Raw genomic sequence first — 20,733 nt, forward strand, 5'->3', positions numbered from 1 at the left:
TCGTTAGCAAATGTGTGCTTTTAATATTCCATCCCCGTAAACCAAGAGTTTCTTGAGAAACATTCTTAATTTTTGTTTTATAACGAAAATATATTTCATTTCCTATACCACACCGTGTGAAATTTCAATGATTCTACTTTTTCTTTCGATGACAGCTGGTGGTCTTCTCCTCCCCTATGCAAAACACAAAATTTCGGCAAATCGCGCGATCGTTCTGCTGTCCGAAACAAGAGCCAACACGCACTTATCATTTGTCGAAAGTGTTTTCGTCAGAAATTCTCATATGTGTAGTGTTGAACATTTTATATTGCTTTCATAGCATTCATCTAGATCGAATAAGGGTTTTACAACAATAGAAATAAAACAAAAATAATTTTCAATTTTATGCAGGTGCCTTATTTTAATAAGTGCTTTCGCAGAAATTCGTTCAAACATTAAAAGGTATTACTGAAAAAAAAATCGCTATATTTTCTGCAGCATTTTTTTACTAAACTTTTTTGAAATATTTTAGAGGAATTTCCACGAAAATTCTTGGAGACACTAAAAACGGCCTCACAGTTGAGGTCGAAATACGGATCTGCAAAGATAACAAAACGTAGTGGTATTAAATGGAATGTATTATATGTGCAGATCAAAACCGATTTTTTGAACTCACGACAATCAATTTTTCTCCTATTAGTCGCTAGTTTCATTACTGCGCATCTAGTGCGCTGTATAGCGCATCTGGTTGCGAACAATGTGCACCAGACGCGCAATGATGCGCTATAAGTTGAACGCGAATAAAATCGGTTTTCGTGACTTCGAAATTTGATTTTCAACTGGAATCATAATACTAAACTCGTCTTAGACGTTTGAATTCATTTCACTAAAAAGAACTTAAAATATTTTCCGCGAGAATTCCCGGAGGATTCACCGCAGGAATTCCTGGGATGAATCAGGGCATGAATAATGAATTTCTGCATGAATTTTCGCAAATATTCTCGGAAATTTTAGCTGAAGTTCTAGTATTAAACGACACTGCCAAAAAAATGCGAATAAATTGGCGCTGAAAATGTCAATTGTCGAAATTTACTGCATGAGCTCCTAAAGAAATTTGTCACCTGTCAAACTTCCGAATATTATCCTCTGAAATTTTCAAATTAACTTACGCTTCATTAAGAGTTGCAAATCAATGGAGCTTGAGCAACTGCGTTAGATTTTGTATTAAGGTCGATACAAGTATTTTAAAACAATTATGTCTCCCCTCCTCAGATTTTTTTGAAAATAATATTCTGAGGGGGCAACAAAATAAAATTCGGATAATTTTGAGAACTTTCAAAACATTCTTTAACAAATCCTATAAGAGTTTTTTTTATTTTTTTTTTTACATTTTAATGTTTATTTTTTATTATCCCATCCCCCCTGACTATCCGGAGACCAATAGGACATAATGTTATTTAAATATTTGTAACGGCCTTGTTTCTTGATACGAATTCAAATAATTGTTATACAAATGTTTTGTTGACTAAACGAAGTTGTAGGGTCTAATTCCTTTAAAACGCAAGTTTGTCTTATGATCAAACATTACAACATACTGGCTTAATTTATTAGTTAAGAAGAAACTGCGATTACGGCAGATTTTTTGTTGTTTGTCAAGTTTATAATCAATTATGTTAAAATCTGGCCTGAACATTCCTGACACACTGATAAGAACGAAACAAAACATGCCAAAACTATCATCTCATCTTGACATAGTTTTGGCTGTTTAGTTCTTGTTCACGTATTTTCAGTACTTTTAGAGGTAAAAAGCCCAACAAACATTCACTAGTTGAACTAACATCAGTGTGATGATTTAATTCAGCGCTGTGTTGAATTATGTCTGTACTATTTCTTATCACAACTTCTGTTCAAGCATTGTTCACACAATTTTGGCGAAGTTATACAACTATCATCTCATTTTGAAAAACAACTTTATTAACTGATTCGTTAAACCTTTAATAAGCATTTTACTAAGCCTCAATTCAGCTACATGTGAATTCTTCGAAAATAATAACGCATAGAAGGTAACATCAGTAAGATCTTCAATGAACGTATTTTGAAGCAATTGCTATTTTCATATAATCATTTTAAAATTTTCCTAAATCGGGTCTCGAACTGCTGTCATTTGATCATCCGCCGGTAACGTTGTCATCCGCGCCATCCTTGATTTGTTAGATATGGCTTACTCAATGCATAACATAAATAATCTTATTGCTGAATATGAATCATAATTGGACTCTTATTCAATAAGTCGATCTGTCAAACTACAGTTTGTTAATAACTGTACAATTTTTTATTTCAACCATTGTTCAACCAGTCATAACCATCGCACACTAGGAAAAATACGTAAAAATAATGTCGATAAACGATAAAATAAAATCCGTCCCCAATGCTATTTATGAATTTATGAAAATAAAATCAATGTATATTCGGCCTTCCTCAGAATCTCTTGATTTTCGGTTGCGATATGATTGTCAAATGCTATGATAATTTCAATTATTTCGCCGCAATGAAGATCAACATCCATGCGATAACATTGGGATTCCACACATCAAAGATTCAATAATTTTCCGATGTTATTCAACGGCGTTATGTCCGGCTTTTAGTAAATTTAGTTCCGCATGAATGCATGATTTTTTTATTGCTCCAGCAGTTTTGTTCGTTATAATCTCCGACAGTTTAATAAATCACGAAAATAAAAAGCATGTCTTGAAAATAAATCATTATTTTTCTATAAATCAAATTTCCCAGATCTAGAACCCAGATTTTCTCTCAAACTGAAAAAGCATGTTTTTTTCCACTGTGCGATAGATCAGATAAATTTTAAATCCAATGGTTAAGAAGGACAAAGGTTAAGAAGGATGTCTAATGCCTGCTTATTAACTTACTATTCAAACTCAATTCGACCACCCTTTCAGAGCATCACATCATAGTCGAACAGAGAACTTTAAAAATCATTAGTTCAGTACATTGTTAAACTTCCCCAATGTGCTGAAGTTCGACTTCAAATAAAGGTAATAAACAAATAAATAGGCCATGTCGAATATTAGTTAGATTAAATGCTGAAATGAAATCTGTCTAGCAAATTATTCAGCATCCATTTTATTCAGCTACAAAGATCACAAATAAACAATAATTCAACCTAGATGCTTATTTGTAGCTTGTCGTTGTTTGTTGGGAGGACCATCTAGAAGGGTTGTTATAATAACTGTGACTTTCCTAATCCTCGAACTCGAAAAGTAAGTAAATTGTGGTAACCAAAATTGATATTTAACGTGTATTTGCTTAAAATTTAGTTTTGGGGCGCGTGGATTTGGCGCGAAATGGATTTCATGTCGCGCGGAAATGGCGCGAATTTGGTTTTAGTCGGCGCGGATTTGGCGCGGAAAATATTTCAGGATCTCCGTAACAACCCTGTAACTGGTACCAAATAGATTTTTTTGAAAATTTCCTGCTGTTAGATGTCTTTCGCCATACAAACTTCAGGTGGTTAACTCATGCTGGCTATTTTTGCATATACGTTAGCGCCTGAATACGGCAGTGGCGGATAGAAAACCAACCACTGTACACAGAGAAAAAAAAAGTTGGGATTCCAACATTTTCTAATTTTATTTTAAGAGTATGGGAAATTTGGTATTTTTAAAAGCTTAATCTTTCAAGTACAATGCAAAATTGATAGATATGACAGTTTTTGTTCAGTTTAATATTCTGACTTTCACAGCGAAAATTGTCAGAATAAAAATTGTAAAATAATCAAACATACTTGAACATTTCTCATTTTTGGCAACTCTGACAGGATAAAATAATGTAACTGGCAGCCCATCACTGTCAGTGACAGTTGCAGAAAAGAATAAAATTTAAATCTTGTTTCGAATGCCGTCACCGCTCCCGCAAAACAAAAAAAGATCCAAGCAAATTTTTGCCAAGGTTTCTGCTGTAAGTTGAAAATATGAATTTTCCTCATTTTATTAATCGTCTTAACCACACATTTCTTCCAATTCCAGAACGATAAGGACCCTCGCATGAAGAAAAAATCTCCCCACAACTTTAGCTGTGGCACCGCAGGTCAAGAAATTTCGGCGAACGAAGAAGTCAACATGTTGCAGCACATTTGAGCGGGTTTTTTGACCACAAGATGCCCCGGGTTAGGATGGACTACTGCTGCGGAGAGTGCCGGATAACGCGGACCCAACAGATAAGGCTGTAAAATTTAGCCACGAAAGGGACACATAACCGGCCGCTTTCGGAGCTCTGAATAAAGGCCGTTTTTGAAGTGGTGGGCTACGCCTTTTCTAGCCCGGACAACAAAAGCAGTATGACAAGGAATCGATCCGAAATCTAAACTGTAAAATCTGAAAACATATAAACAAAATGACAACAATAAATAAAATAGAAAGAAATTGAAATGTGTACAATTTTATTTTAACATGCTACATTCAAATTGAAAGCGCTCATAACTTGTTGTTTTGAATGCTTCATTGGTAAATTCTAATGTAAAATACATATTTAGTTTTAAGAAGAAAATGTCATTCTAAAAAGTCGGCACTTGTTAGAGTTTATACAGAAGTAAAATTTTTACATTGGTAGATTTAACAGTCGTATACTTTCTACTGAAAATCACTAACTGATTTTCTTAATTTTACTAACGTTTCTTTGACTTTTACCAACGATTTTTTTTTGTGTGTATGTGATTCATTATGTCTAAACAATTATGAAAAATGCTAGAAAATTGATTGAGTTGTCATTAAAATGAGACCGCAACCGAACCGGTAATAGTGCCAACAACCGAATTTCGCAGCCTTTTTGGAATGTAAAGACAAAAAATTCACTCTCAAGTTTTGTTGGCAATCGTTATTGATCCTTAAAATAGATTAGATTTACTGTATAAATACGCATTGGAACTATTTTTCTATTGAATCACTTTAATTTATGACACTTTGAAAAAGGTAACAAAAAATCGTATTGTTTTTCTTGTAAAAAAAATGATTTGTCCGTAGTTCAGAGTAGAGTAGAGATGTCTATTTGGTTTGATATAGAGCACAAATTATCTTGTTACTATACTGCCGGTAACCGCAAGTCAGACTTATCTGGATATGGCTTCCATATACAGATAAGTCTGACTTGCGGTCAGCGGCAGTATAGCAAACAAAAAGGCGATCGCCAGAATGACAGCATCTGTTATATGTCAAAAGATACGTAGGATTGCCCATAACCGAACAGTGACCACAACCGAACCTATTCCCCTACTGAAGTATTTTTTCCACTGAATTCCTGAAGGAACATCAATCGAAAAGAATTCCGTAAAAAAATCTAAAAGAACACCTAGAGGAGAAACTTCTAAATGAACTTACAGGCGTTTTTATATCGCTGAAGGAATTTTTATAGATAAATATTTTCGACGGAGAATCTGGAGGGATATTTGAAAGAACTAAAGGTTTCTCAATTTTCATAGGAATTTCCGAAAAAATCCCAAAATGCTTCAAGAATTTCAAAAAATTGTTAAGTTGTTCTTCAGTTATTTAACATTTGAAGTAGAATAAACAACAGAAAGCCTTATGGGCGGCTTCTTCTTCAGTTGTGAGCCGAGTTGTTTGGCAGCTTGTCTGTGGCTCATTGCCCTATGGCATTGCCCGATTTATTCTTGCTTCAAGACGTGTATTCCCGACTTCTCATTTGAACATTAGAACAAATGAACCCTTTCTCTTTAGCTGATTTCCCTGATTAACCCGAGGTTTTCCAGGTAGTCGACACGCTGTTTAAGAATTGATTGATTGCACACTATCTGGGTTTTTCCTAGCCCAGGCGTTGTAAATTGTTTTTTATGCTTTAAAACATCCCCAATATGGAGATCAGATTGATGTAAATAAGTTACGGGTCACCCCCTTATTTTAGACCTGTGCGCCGATTGAAATTTTATCGACAGTGGCGTCACGCCGTTCGTGATCGGCGGCGGCTGCGTGGGTTGGAGGCTAATTTTATGCATAAAACATTCTCCTGATTTCTTCGGATGGTTCCCCCAGGAATTCCTCCGTAAGTTCCTTCAGAAATTCCTCCACAAGTTCCTCCAGGAATTTCTCCAAAGGTTCTTGTAGGAATTCCTCCGAAAGTTTCCGAAAGTACCTTCAGGAAATCCTTCGAAAGTTCCTTCAGGAAATCCTTCGGAAGTTCCTCCAGGAATTTCTCCGGAAGGTCTTCCAAGAATTCCAACCGGAAGTCATCCGGAAGTTTCTACAGGTATTTCTCCTAAGTTGCTCCAGAAATTCCTCCAAACATTCTTCTGGATGCTCTTCCAGCTGTTTCTCCGCTGGCTCCTCCGAAAGTTCTTCCAGGAATTTATGTGAAAGTTCCTCCACGAATTCCTCCGAGAGTTTGTTCAGGATTTCCTCCGGAAATTTGTTTTTTTTCCTATAGCTCATCCCAAAATTCCTCCGAAAGTTCGTCCAGAAATTTCTCCGGAATTTCCGCCGGGAAATTTATCAGAAGCTCCATTAGATTATTTTTTAGATACAAACACTTTTCTTCAATTGCTTCGAGAACTCTCCTAATATTCCCTTTGAAGTCGTTTCGAAATTCACATGGAATATCTCTATTCTCACCTCCCATGGAGCTCTCGAGAATTCTACCAGAAATTCCTGCAGGTATTTCCCTCGTTTAGAAATTCTTTGGAAATTTTTTCCGCATTTTTTCTGCAAATTCTTAAAAGGAGTTCCCTCAGAAATTTTTGCTGCAGAAATTGTTACAAATAATCTTCCGAAAATTTCTCCTACATTTGTTTCAGATACTCTTCTAGGAGTTACTCCGAGCATTTCTCCAGGAAATCCATTAAAAACTTATTCAAAAATTGTTTTATTGTTTTAAGATATTACTACGAATTCATGAAAAAAAAACTTAAACGGCTTTTTGGATGGTTCTTGTAGAAATTCAAGGGGAAGTACCGGCAGAAAGAATTCCGGAAGGATCTTTCGGGAGAATGCCTTGAATAATTTCAAGAGGAATTTCGAGGGGAATTTTTGGAGGTAGTTCCGTAAGTTTTCAAGAAATTTTCGAAAAAATCCAAATCCAAACCATCCACATATGCAGATATGGGGAGCCTTCGGTTATCTGTTGGTGGTGTTGGTTTGCAGATGAATTTGCAGACGAATTTCTCTAGAATGTCAAACACTTATGATACGCTGCTTTTTCAAAGTTTTGCTACTAAATTCATTATAAGCTCACGACGGTGTTTAAATCAGATGTGAAATTATTATCCAAGACACGACCGCCAATTGGATGTAGGATTAGGTAAAATTAAGTGCATTATTTTTTTTCAAGTTCAATATGTTTACTAAAGCTGATGATAAGCAACTGGGACCATTGCCGATCCCACCGTTGCGATGATCTGCAGTCATCAGGTAATTGTGGTTTGCATTTTGGAAGAAATTCTCCTCGGATCAATTTTCTATTGTATAAAATGTTGGCTTCGAAAAGAACCGATTCATTTTCAATAATGTGTTTCTCAAATCACTAACAGCAACAAAACCAAAATCTGAATCTTGAGAAAAAAAATCACCTGACTGTTACTGACGCCAACATCAGCCACTCGATGATTAGTCGTTGAGACGCGATGGATGCCATTCTTCAGCGTCTCCGAACGACGAGTGCTTGCATAGCTACTGACGGAACATTTCTGTTATTACCAAGCGATTCTGATGTGCACTTTGTCTCGGCTCAACTCAACCTTCCCTTGTGCAAAATGATGGTTCTGAAAAGAACCGATTTGTTTTCAATAATGTGCCTTTCTTATCACAAGTAGCAACAAATCCGAAACCAGAATCTAAAGATAATTTCACTTCATTGCTACTGACGCCAAAGTCAACTACTCGATGATTTGCCGCTGAAACACGATAGACGCCATCCATGCGAATATTTTTTGGCGGCGTCTCCCTCCTTGCACATTGCACATTAAATTTCAAATACAAATCCGGAGTACATCACACGATAATTCAAGACAAATTTCTTGCGGAAATGAAAATGAATTCTTTGTGGGAGTTCAGATGATTTTCCCGCAAGAACTTAGAAAGTTGTTTGTGGAAATAAATATGAATTTCCCGTTTCAATTTTGGGGGAACCCCTTTATTTGCCCATACTGAAATTGTTATAAATTTCCAAGATAATTTTAGAAGAATTTTCAATTTCAATTCTCTTGAATTTTCATGAAAAATTCCTTAGAATTTTCATGGTTAATTCTCCCTTTTTTACACGAATTAATTTTTTAAAACGAATTTTCACTGCTAGTATATCACTGCCTTAGGAGTATGGGCAGGTTGGGGATATTTTTATGATGAATATTAAAGCTGTGGAGAGATGTCGGTTATAATATTTGATCATATGTATTAACTTTGATTACAATTATAAATCACGAAGAGCTTCCCTTATATTTAGGCGGTTAAACAAATTTGTTTGTTAGTATGTCGTGTTGATATCTGTTGTCCAGCAAGGTAACCCTTACAAATCCTTACTCCCAAATGATCAGTCTATTCGTCATTACAGTCTGCTGTTAAGGCCTGATCTAAACAGTTCTTATAAAAAGTCTCTTTCAATATTGTTCGGACTATTCAGTGTGAGTGGTATTGTTTCGAAGTAGTTTTCTCATCAATAGCGTTTAAGTAATGTCCCCATCAAACAAAAGAAGCTTTAAAAGTTTGTTCAAAATCTTAATTTTCAATCGCAAGTCAGTGTTAATACAATTATGTTGATGTGTATATGGTATAGGTATACACGATACATCTCGTTAAATTTAAATTGCTGACTTTATTTCAAATAAACACCTTTCATGAAACTAAAATATCGTATTACAATTTGATGAATATCAATAATCGTTCAATGTTTTGAAAATTATCTAGTGAAAGCAGTCGAAACTGAATCGAAAAGCCAAAATGGGCCACAGTTTGGAACCGTTCACCAAACAATCTTAAAAAAATTGAGCCTGCTATTTTAACAACTACATATTTTGAACCATGTTCCAAGAAAACGCCTAATACTATCTTTGTGGACTTATGACGGCCTTGCATAGCATCATCATCGTCTCGGAACTAGATTCAGTCAGTCAAGATTTCAAACCATTTCGTGAGCTTCCATTTGATGACGGGCTTAAAAAGACATTGATTGATCCTTCTCACGACCTTAGGTGGTCAAACTATTAGTCATGTAGAGAAAAGGATAGTGGATGAAAGCATCATATGGTCTATTCTCATGTACATAGGTGGCTAAGGTCTTAGTTAAACGTGACTCTATCTCTTGTTTTACCGTCTAGCGCTGATCATGAGTTCATTCCCTATCGGTCATTTACTGTGTTATAAGGTAGTCAACTAATTTTATTTGTCTTTCAGAATACACTTAGTCACGTCTCTTATGTCCTTCAATCTTTCTTTACATTGGAGTAGGAGTATTATTTTTTCCTAACCAAAAAAAAATGAAGATCGAAACAGGTTTGTTTATACGTTGATCCATGCAGTAAAAGTAAGAGTAAAATAACAAAGATTACTGAGAAGAAATAACGAATACAATCACCGTATATAATGCAAAATTAGTAAATCTACAGTATCTACTTTCACTACTTACTGTATACTGAACTGTGAACTACAATTGGTGCAATGGATGATCGTTTGCTTCCCAGTCTTTTGTGTTAGTATTTTGTTAGTTAAGACTGGTACTAGACCCTGCCGGAACCTCCGCAGCATATACTCAAGAAGATGTTGTTAGATCATGCGACACCTTCTCTAAGTATTTGCATGGAGGTATGATATATCAAGTGTTTAATTATTTTCTATATATTGGCAAATACTCGACGCGTTTCTGTTAAATTGAAATGTTAAAGGGATTAAAATACGTACTTCAGTACTGCGTATAGTGTAACCTTACTCGGATGCAATTAAATTCATCTCGTTTTCGTCTAACGGTAATGTGGTGAGTACTAATAATACTAGCAATGTGTACTATAAAAGAACAAATTATTTCACAATTTTAACAATATGCAGACACTTGACTTATCAACGTTGACCCCATCATCCGTGGACAGGGTAAAACGAATTTTCACTGAAAATTATTTCTAAAATCCACGGAAAATTCATCGAGTTCTTCAAAATTTATTCTCATTCACTACGGGTATTCTGGAAATAAAATTTCAATTTTTTTTAAAAAATTGGTTCTAGCCAAAAAAGTTGTAATAGAATTCTGTTTTTTTTTGCCGTTTGAAATAAATTAGATCGGTCATTGCGTTCTGATACAATGATCGAAATACCTTTTAACCAGACACTTCGAAAACGCCATGCTACCAAGGAAAATTTAATCAAATGCTGCCATCGGGAATTTTTTAACCAGCACATAACTAAAAAATGTACGTTTGACGTCTAGAATGTGTTGGAATTAACAATCTTATCAATCGGCTAGTGTAAACGTGTTTTTACGTTAGAAATTTTAAGCCCGAAACATTAGTCTATTATGTATAAATTTGGAATATTTATATTATCTGCATTTAGAAGTCGCAAAATTTATAAGTTAGTAATCAAATTATATTTTCTATTCGCTGGCTTATTGATTGTTTTCAAGTATCTTAAAATAAGAAGGTAAGTCTTCAAATATTTTGAAAAGTCTTCAAAATGTCTTCATGAAATAAATGTCTTCACAGAGATTCAAATGTCTTCAAATTGAAGACATGTCTTCAAATCTGGCATCCCTGCAAATCGTATGGATTTTCCTTCTATGACATTTAGCTCCCCTATCCTCGCCAGCAAAAGATGTTCCGGACAGCGACGACAGCGACAACTAAAATATCTTTTATAATGTGCCTTCCCAGCCAAAAACAACATCACATAAATAAGAAGCTGGCGAAAATTTTACCTGACTGAAACTGACGCCAACGTCAGCCATTCGATGATTTGACACGTCCCGTCATCCACGCGTATAAATTTTTGAAGTGCCCTCCGCGCTTGCTCTGCTACCGACGAAGAATTTCTCGTCAAAAAACCGTCATCAAGTGATTATGATTCGCATATGTCTCAATTACGACTCTTCGGAGATTCGGAAAAGAACCGATTTTCAATCCACAATGGGCTTTTCTAATAACTCATGCAAACAAACGTTAGTCCGAACCTTATGTAAAAATTTCAATCGGCGCACAGGTTTAGATTGAATATCAAGTGAAATCCTGTATGGAATTTTCGAACAAACTTCCAAGGTATCCCAGGAAGAACCCTTGGGAGAAACTGCTGTTTCAGGATAAACTTCTTCGAAAATTTCAGTCTTAGAGGAATCTTAGAAGGAAATCCTGATCCTGGAATCCAGGGATGAATTTTGGAAGGAACTCCTGGGAAAAGACTATAACTATTTTATCAAGTTAAAAAGTAACTGAAAAAATATCAAAATGAATAAAATTAAAATATATATTCAACCAAATGAATTGTTCTTCATTTTTGGTACGCTGTTAATTTGTTTCTCAAGAAAAAAAATTGACACATACTGTTAACAGTTAAACAGTTACAGTAACAGTTAAAATCTTGTCGCAAATTAAATTTTAAGAATCACTATTTCCATGATTAAATTAATTTACTCCTCGAGGAAGTATTCTCTGATTTATTAGGTAAATTAAGGCAAAAATTTTTTCAAAATTTTCACAAACAACTGAGAAGATCAATTTATATGGCAGCTGAATCTCTTCGCTTTATGTGTTACTTTCAGCATGTTTTCAATTCAATCAAAGGTAATTACCTATATTCCGGGGATTAAACCACCCGACTTGGACATAATTTACAATGATGTGAAAACTCATATGTGAATATCCACGTTATGTGAAAGATATTGATTTGAAAAATGTATTGGTAACCACTTTCCCTTTGATGGGACTTGAACCCACGATCATACTAACCCACATAATGTACAATATGAGTTTTCACAACATTGTAAAATAAAGCATGTTTTCATTTTTGTCCAAATTAAATTGATAAAATGGCTACAAATCAATAGGACATTATCTCAGTGTCCGAAATGTAACGTGGACAGGCTTTACTATCGAGGTAAAATGTACGCACTATCGAGGGTACATACTATCGAAACTATAATGAGGCTATACACTACTTTTCTTACTCCATTGCTAAGTTCTCTAAGTTAAAAATATCGATTTATTTTGATTTACTTTATAAGAGGTAGTTGAGTCTTTCCTCACATAATTTTGCGATAATTTGAAAACCGATGAAACTCAGGAACCTATTTTTTAAATTGTCTGAATAAGATCAAACCAACAGCTGAACATACAAAAAAATCGGCTATACTAATATACTATACGTTTTTACAGTAGAAGCAGAAGAACTAGAACACTAGTGGCGCTGTAGTCATTTAAATTATTTTGCCAAATTATGCTTCAACAAGCTTTAATTGGCCATAATTCATGCATTATGATGTAGTGCATGTTCAATTCCATCACCAACATTGGTTTGACACTTGTAGTAACTGTACTTTGGCTGCCAGGTCAAAGTAACCTAGATGTTAGTCACGCGAACAGGAACGACATTAGAAATGTTATACTTTTGAATCAATTGTTTTTACTGCTTTCTGTGAACATTATGCGCTAAGAAGGAACAACCACACTAGACTGGCAAGTAATTCCCATTGGCTCTGCCAGAAACAAATCCAACTTAAAAAAGAATCAAACCATTGTAATTCTTTGTTAATGTGGTATTACCTAGAAATACTACAATAAGAGATCGGCGAAGACGCCATCTTGTTTCCAATCGAACCGTCAAAAGCGGTTCCATTTCGACTTGTTTACTTTTTACATCCATAAGAAGCAAGCAAAAAGTTCAAGTGATGCCAGTATTATTTTCACGATTTCATGCATTTTCATACGTTGCCATTTCGACAGTTTTTCACTCCGCCGGTCTCTGGTTATAGGGTGGCTAGTAAGGGTATGCGATAAAACACTTTTTCCTAACGAAACGAAACGAAACGAAATTTAAAATGTGTATGTTGATTCGAAACGAAACGAAACGAAATTCAAATTATTTCCGCAACTTCGAAACGATACGAAATCAAGGTCCATTCAATTCAAAATCTAACGAAACGAAACGAAATTTTAATTTTTTTTCCGCGGATTTTTTTAATTGATTTTAAAGTTTACAAAATTGGTTCACACGCAATCGAGATGTATATCTCCAAAATTGAAAATTTTGTTTGAAAAACTGTAAGTGGGTTTTTTATTATCCTGGTCATTGTAGTAACAAAATAAGCAGTCTGAGATAAATCGCCGCTTCTCCGTTTACAATTGGCGAAAAGGCAATATCCCAGCATTAGTGCAGTTCCTAATTTCATTTGATTATCATATTTAGGATGTGATTCCTTCTTTAGAAGTAGACATTTTGCCTATACTTGTAGATATAATGTCTTCAATGAAAGCAAAAACCTGTCTAGGATCACTTAAAGTGATATTATCCAATTGTAGATATGATTCAATTTTTGAAATGAAGTCTGCATCAGAAATGGGACAAAGAAATATGATATCCATTCGTAAACAGTTTGTTTGGTATTAGACAAATATGATTGTAATTTTTTTTGATAAATAGTATCCATCTTTCTGAAAATTGTCTAATATGTTAATGAATGAACTTTTATGAACACAGCAAGAAATTTTGAAACTTCCACGACGTGTAAATTTGCAGCTTACCGCATCAAACGAATTAACATTCGATATTCAATTGAATTTGACTGAATTTTACAAGCAAGCACAGTTTAAATTTATTTCGATTTAAAAGAATAGTGAGATCGGTTGAATGATACGTTTATTTGCATGTTAAAAATATGTGCATGAAAATACATTGAAAATCACAAAATATTTTAATCTGTAAAAATTAATTACAGTATACCCCCGCTGATCCGACAAATGTATGGCCGGACCACAGATAACAGATATTGAGGCTGGCATCCGATACGTGTGTAAACATCCGCAACCGTCAATTCAATTGTATTTAAAATGGGGACTGCGTTTAGTAATCGATTGGAGATGGCGCAAGGATCATTGTTATTGAAAACGCAGCTTGGTAATCCGCTGCGTTTGTATGTACTGCCGCAATCAGTTGAGTAGATGGCAGGAGTGGGCCAATGTACTTATATCAATTCAAAAGTTTACACAGGATTTTCAATGAAGTTTGCTCTAGCCATAATATCTGTTATCTGTGGCCGGACTAACGTGGTTTCTGTCGTCAATCCGACTGTCAAATCCGTATAATTGAACCAAAACAAAATCACAGCACAAATTAGAAAACTGACAGTATAATGTATTTAAATGGGTGTTGATTATTTTTATTCCGGAAAATTCCGAATTAGCGAGATCAGAACTAACGAGTCGTCGGATTGGCGAGGTCCGGATAAGCGGGGAGATACTGTATACAGAAAATCCTTTCATTAGTAAATAATTCCAAATCCACGTTTTACAAGATTACCTTCTTTATGTAATACTTTTTCTATTCTTTAGCCACCAACAATAATCGGTATTGAGAGTTTTACTATTTCTGGGAAACTGTACATGGCAAATGCAATACAAACATTGAGCTAACTCAAAACCAGAAAATGATAGATAGTAGATAGAGAATTGTTAATAGCATACATTTGCTCGCTAGACAAATCCTCTACACCTTTCTAAAATCCGCAAAATCGCAAAGTTTTTACGGCAGCAGTTTGCCAGGTATGAAGAAATAATGTTTCCTTTTTCATACAAAAACTTGTTACAAAAGGATATCACTTACTTCTAAATTCAACCTTTTTATATGAAGCTCAGAGAGTCTTATATACAATCAACTCGACGAACCAAGTAATAGTCTGTTTGTCCTTGTATATGTGTTTGTGCATATATTTGTTAAATTCATGAGTAATGGTATAAGCCGTTCACGCCCTTACAGTCAATTTGGGATTAGGAGAGGGAAAATAGTTTGACAATTATAAGAGACCGAGGAACGCTCTGTATCTCAGTGAGCGCCACGGGAAAGGAATCTTTGGTTTGTTGAAAAGGTAATTCATGTGAAGCCTTGGTAAGCGACTAAAAATTTATAGTAAACGAAGTTATTATGAAAACTCGAAGACGAAAACCGTGTTTCAAATCAATCTAACTTCGTTTAATCAATGTGCTTCCTTTAATAATAATGTTTTCATTGGGGCCTACTTAACTGTTAAGTGGTGCTTAGTGAACCGCATAGAGCTGGTATGAGACATAAGAGGTGAAGAAGTCGGCCGTTAATAAGAAAGAGGCGCTTTAAACATAGTTAACAAATTCCATAAGAATTCACGCCATTGCTTTGCCTATTTGACAAAGTTGTACTGATCAGATTCGTATCTGATTACATTTATACTCTGAGCCTGACGTCTTGAATATTGAGGTAAAATAGTTAAAGATATTTTTCGTTTTCTGTTTGACATTTCTAACAAAACACTGAAGACGTTTTATAGATAAAAACTAAATACGTATTTGTCGACTCAGAATGGGATTATGCAGTAACCGGTTATATGAAAATTTGTATAACATTAAGTTTTGAAAACAGCTTTATGATTTTGTTCAGCGGCGCAGCCAAAGTTTTTGATAATACACTACCGTACGAGACAGTATGGTTTAAGTCTAAATTTGTTTCGAAATTCCGCGGAATTCCGTTAAGTTTCGTTAAAAGCTAATTTTTTCTAGCGAAATTTTTGTGATTTTATGAAACGAAACGAAATCAAGAAATCAGATTTCGCCACGCTCAAATTCCGCGAAATTCCGCGGAATTTCGTTTCGAACCACCTGAAACGAAATTTTTCGAAATACCGCATATGCTTAGTGGCTAGTATTACCATGTTTATTAAATGCCGGTTGACACTAACACTACATGGCCACGAAGCGCACGTTGTCAATGTGCCTATTGATTGAAGCATTTCGCATAACACGTTGTTGATTTTCAATTTAATGTATCTATTTTTCGACTTCCCTGGGCATAAAAGTATCATCGTGTTAGCCTAATGATATACGAATGCAAGAATGGTATGGCTTAGAAACCTCGCAGTTGATAACTGTGGATGTGCTTAATGAGCACTAAGTTGGGGGGCGGCTCTGTCCCAGTGTGGGGATGTATTGCCAATAAGAAGAAGAAGAAGATTTTAAAGGTTCGTTACAAATTATCAGTTGCTTCGAAATAAAACTGACCTCCGTTTTGGTCAGAAAATAAAACACCTAGTTAAAGTTCAAAATTCAATTGATTTTTTTTTCAAGTTTAATAAAAACCTGGAAAATTTGACAATATGTATCGGAAAAAGTGAAACGTATCTAAAATTAAACGTATCTGCCGCTCGCTTTGGAGGCTTATCGACATAACATGAGTTGCCACTGGTGCCAGTTGTGAACCTCTTCTATGCTATGTTGCAAGCTGCAATAGCCCGTACCTATATGCATGCTGCACAATGATGCAAACAGAGGAGGTCATCACCCAGATGGGGCTTTCACTGACTGGTGGCAATGATCTTGTGCAATGATGTTCTTGCTCTTTGTTTTCGTGTGTCGCTTCGACGACGTGAACAGCATGGTTATACTAACTGCCTGGATGTACGTACGTAGTGCATAAATGTGGAAACATCGTGTCGTAGCATATGATACAAACTGGAACATGGGTATACCATTTTGATATTAATATATGCACTATGCAGCAGAACAGTATGTTGTTCCATGAATGCATTTGAATCATCCATATCAAGATTCCGCGAAATCGATGTTGAGTATAGTTTGACTGTTTTCATCCTGAATACTTTAATTTGGTAACCGTTAATATGCGCATCATTTAAATTAAAACTGGATGAAGAACAAAAAATATTCAGAATCGTATTACAGAGCTAAAACCACTTACTAGTTTATCTGATGGTTATAGAGTTACTTGAAGTTAAAATCAAATACTTATTCCATAGGATGAAATTCTGTCCAAATTATAAAGCGCAAACAATCGGATTCTGGATCCTCAAATTTACAAGTTATTATACATTCAAATACATTGGGTCTCCAGTAACCTTGCAAGCAAAGGCGTAGGATTGCTAATCTGGAGATGGCGAGTTCGATTCTCGGTCCGGACTAGGATGTTTTCGGGTGGGAAACATTCTCGACTCCCTGGGCATAGTGTATCCATTGTACTTGGCACACAATACTCATGCAATGGCGGGCATAGAAAGCTTTCAATTAATAACTGAGGAAATTCTAATAGAATGTTAAGTTGAAAAAGCAGGCCAAGTTCCAGTTGGAACGTAGAACCATAGAATAAGAAGAAGAAGAAGATACATTCAAACATATATTTTCTATTTCAAGCTTAAATTTTAAAAAGTTTAGTAAATTAAATTACATCTGCTGAATAGTAAAAAAAATAATTCATATAGGGTTACTACTCCTGGGCTTCATCTCATAGCTCCGATATTTTATTCAGCAGTGAGCACGCCTGTTAGCAAAAAGAACCGACAAAATTGGTGCTGTATTTCTTTGTAATTGGAAGAATAAATTGGCGTTTATCTTCAGATCCAAATAAGAAATAGATCTTATTGTAAGAACGAAATGGGTGGAAGTTGAATTTTGAGGTCATGCTGGGGAAGTTCCGTTTATATATGACTAAATATCGATACAAGATTCGATACGATCAACAAATCGAAGTATTGATATTACCGATTCTATCGATTGAAAATATCAATATATTGGGTATTCATTTGATATTTCAGAAATGAGAAAATTATTTGAAAGATACCTATCTGTTGTTGTTCTCTCATTTCATGCATATTTCTATTGTTTAGTTTATTTTTCCACCACTTAAGTGGTGGAATTAAATGGGATTGTACAATAATTAAATTAGGATTTGACAAGTGAAGACATTCCACTAAAAAGCTCAAAATAATTTTCTTAATTCGAATTTCTGTTGAAAAAATGTCTCCTGTAAATTCACAAAAATATGTACTCGGAAATTCAAAAGAATTTCTTAATTATAATTTCGCGTGAAAATTCAGAATAATCACTCAGACTTAAAGCAAAGGAGTAATTTATTCATTTTATTCATCGACGTAAGATTTTAAAAACTCAGAATAATTCTCCTAGCAGTGATGATGTCTTCCTCGTGCATTACGCAAGATAATAAAGAACACCACATAAGAAAGGTCTATAACAGCACGTCATACTTCAAACAGTAGTAAACTATACAGAAAAGCTTGAATAATGATATCGGTACCAATATATCAAATTCCACACTATAGTAGGAATCAGTAAATTGTAGATTTTTTTTTCTAAACAAGATTCATCTTTACCGACCCGGTTGACCTTTAGGTCGCGCGCCAATTACAGGAAATTCTAATTGCTGACGAAGAAATAATCACGTTTAGTCATTCTGCTTTTGCTTTGTGTTTCCTTTTCTAGAATACCTACAGAACGAGAAGCTGTGCGACGTGGTCTTGATCGCAGGATTAGACGGCAAGCGGTAAGTAGTCATTACTCTCTTTGCGAATTTCTCACCAAAATGCAATGTCAATGTCGTGCGGTGCATGCACCCTGTTCCTTGTCTGTGTCGTCATCATTATGCACCACTCGCGAGACTGAGAGTGACTGCGGTTTGTGGGTTTCCTTTTGGCGATTCAAGTTTGTTTGGGGGCGCTGCCCTCAGTCGCACATCTGGCTCGATTTGGCGCGCTACGGCTTTGTCCAGGATAGGTTCTTTCTGTTTTACTACGGCTCCGACTAGTACCTACGCTTGTAAGATTTCTTTCCTCGCGTGTCCTCCCTTTCCTTTCTAGCTTTTCTTAGTTTCTTTTGTGCGACGACCTACCGGTTTATGATTTCTTCTTGAGATCGTTGTCATTTCTGGCGGCAGTTGTACGTGTGTTGCGTTTATTTATTTGCGATGTGCCATGGGTGGCACATAAAACTGTTTGATTGATACACGAGAGAACACAAAGAAGTAATTAGAAACTAATGCTTTTTATTATAATAATCACAGTACTATTACAACTTCCTAAAACACTGAAGATGTCATTTGGATAGAATACAGGAGAGTTCAAAGCAAAAAAAAAAATCTTATTAATCCAACTAGCAGTAATAGAAAATGAATCTTAACCACAACTTCGAAGCCCATTATGCAGTGTCCATCCAGTCGGGAAAAATGCGGGAAATCATGAAACCAATCGGGAAATAAAACTATCGTCCAAATCATAAACATTCATTACTAAAGTTATGAAATATTTGTTTCTTGTAATGTCTTAAAAAAACTATCATTTAAAAATAATATGTCTGGTAATAGTGTAAGTCACTCAAAAATTTATTTTCACCTTTCGGTAATAATGATACATATTGTATGAAACAAAGTTTCCTTGAAAAATCCTATACTTTTCATGCCATATGTAGCTTCCCAAAGATTTACTGCCCCAGCCTGTGTAAATCTTTGGAAAGCTACAAATGGTATTCCATGGCTTCTGAAGTTGAAGTTTTAATCGATTTCCGCATTGCATTTCTAAAAGTTTCAGAATTATAACTAAGGCTGTCTTTTTTTTGCAAATTGAGCTTAACCCTTTCGGGACGAATGGGTCATATATGCCCAGCGTTTTAGATAGGCTGTCACTGAAGAGAGCTAGGTCCTCGCTTTCTTTAGCAAAGTTGTTTATCAGGCTTTACATGAAAAATTTCGAAGGTCAAGTGTGACTATACCCTGAAGACCCAGATATACTAAACCTTGGGAATCTGAAATCTTTGAGTCCTTCATCACATTGTTTGGTAATTTTGAACACTCTATGAGTATAAGTAATCTTGCACTTCAAGGCATTGAGCAATTTTCAATAATACGAGATGCTCAAAGTTCTCCAGAACGTTCTCGAATTTATCCCTCGGTATCTACCAGGTCATTCAAGGCTTTTGAAATGTTCTTATCGTCGGTTTACACTCAATCCGGTTCAATAAGCATATGCGCATCACGTAAATTGAATTTTCTTGAATACGAGATGTTCAAGGTACTCCAAAACGTTCTCGAAGTAAGCCCACGATATCTACCAGATCAACCAAGGCTTTTGCATTGCCCGCATTATCGTTACATACACAATCCGGTTCGATAAGCATATGTGCACCATGTAAACTGAATTTTCTTGAATACGAGATGTTCAAGATACTCCAAAACGTTCTCGAGTTGAGCCCACGTTATGTACCAGATCAACCAAGGAATTTGTATTGTCTCCATCATTGATGTATATATACTCAATGCGGTTCAATAAGCATATGCATATCATATAAACGGAATTTTATTAAATACGAGATGTTCAAAGTACTCCGAAACATTCTCGAATTCAGCACACGATATCTACCAGATCAACCTAGTCTTTGGTAATATCCTCATAATCTGAATATACCCAATCTGCTTCAATAAGCATATGCGCATAATGTGAACCCAATCTTCATGAATACGAGATATTCAAGGTACTTCAAAACGTTTTAGAGCTCAGCACACGATATCTACCTGGTCAACCAAGACTTTTTAAATATTTTCATCGTCGGTATATACTTAATCCGGTTGAGAAAGCATATGCGCCCTATGTAAACTGAATTTTCTTAAATACGAGATATTCAAGGTACTTCAAAACATTCTCGAGGTCAGCCCACGGTATCTACCAGATCAACCAAGGGTTTTGGAATGTCTCCATCATTGGTGTATACTCAATCCGGTTCAA

General features: G+C 35.3%; 1 protein-coding gene and 1 long non-coding RNA gene across 3 annotated transcripts in view; both read left to right on the forward strand.

Annotated features, from left to right (window-relative positions):
- The window catches only part of LOC134225833 (kelch-like protein 5), a 51,801-nt gene that overhangs the window by 3,746 nt on the left and 27,322 nt on the right, over positions 1-20,733 (forward strand). For both annotated transcript variants that reach the window (XR_009983338.1, XM_062706207.1), the window contains exon 2: positions 18,443-18,503. Coding sequence is in view for 1 of the 2 variants with exons in the window: in XM_062706207.1 (XP_062562191.1) it covers positions 18,443-18,503 (61 nt within the window). In the remaining variant the exon portion in view is untranslated. The remainder of the gene's footprint in view (positions 1-18,442; positions 18,504-20,733) is intronic.
- Positions 3,697-4,418, forward strand: LOC134224781 (uncharacterized). The gene is made up of 2 exons (XR_009983062.1): positions 3,697-3,954; positions 4,023-4,418. It is a non-coding gene; the product is annotated as an uncharacterized LOC134224781 (long non-coding RNA).

The sequence above is a fragment of the Armigeres subalbatus genome, chromosome 3 (genome assembly GCF_024139115.2).
Source record: "Armigeres subalbatus isolate Guangzhou_Male chromosome 3, GZ_Asu_2, whole genome shotgun sequence".
NCBI classification, from domain to species: Eukaryota; Metazoa; Arthropoda; class Insecta; order Diptera; family Culicidae; genus Armigeres; species Armigeres subalbatus.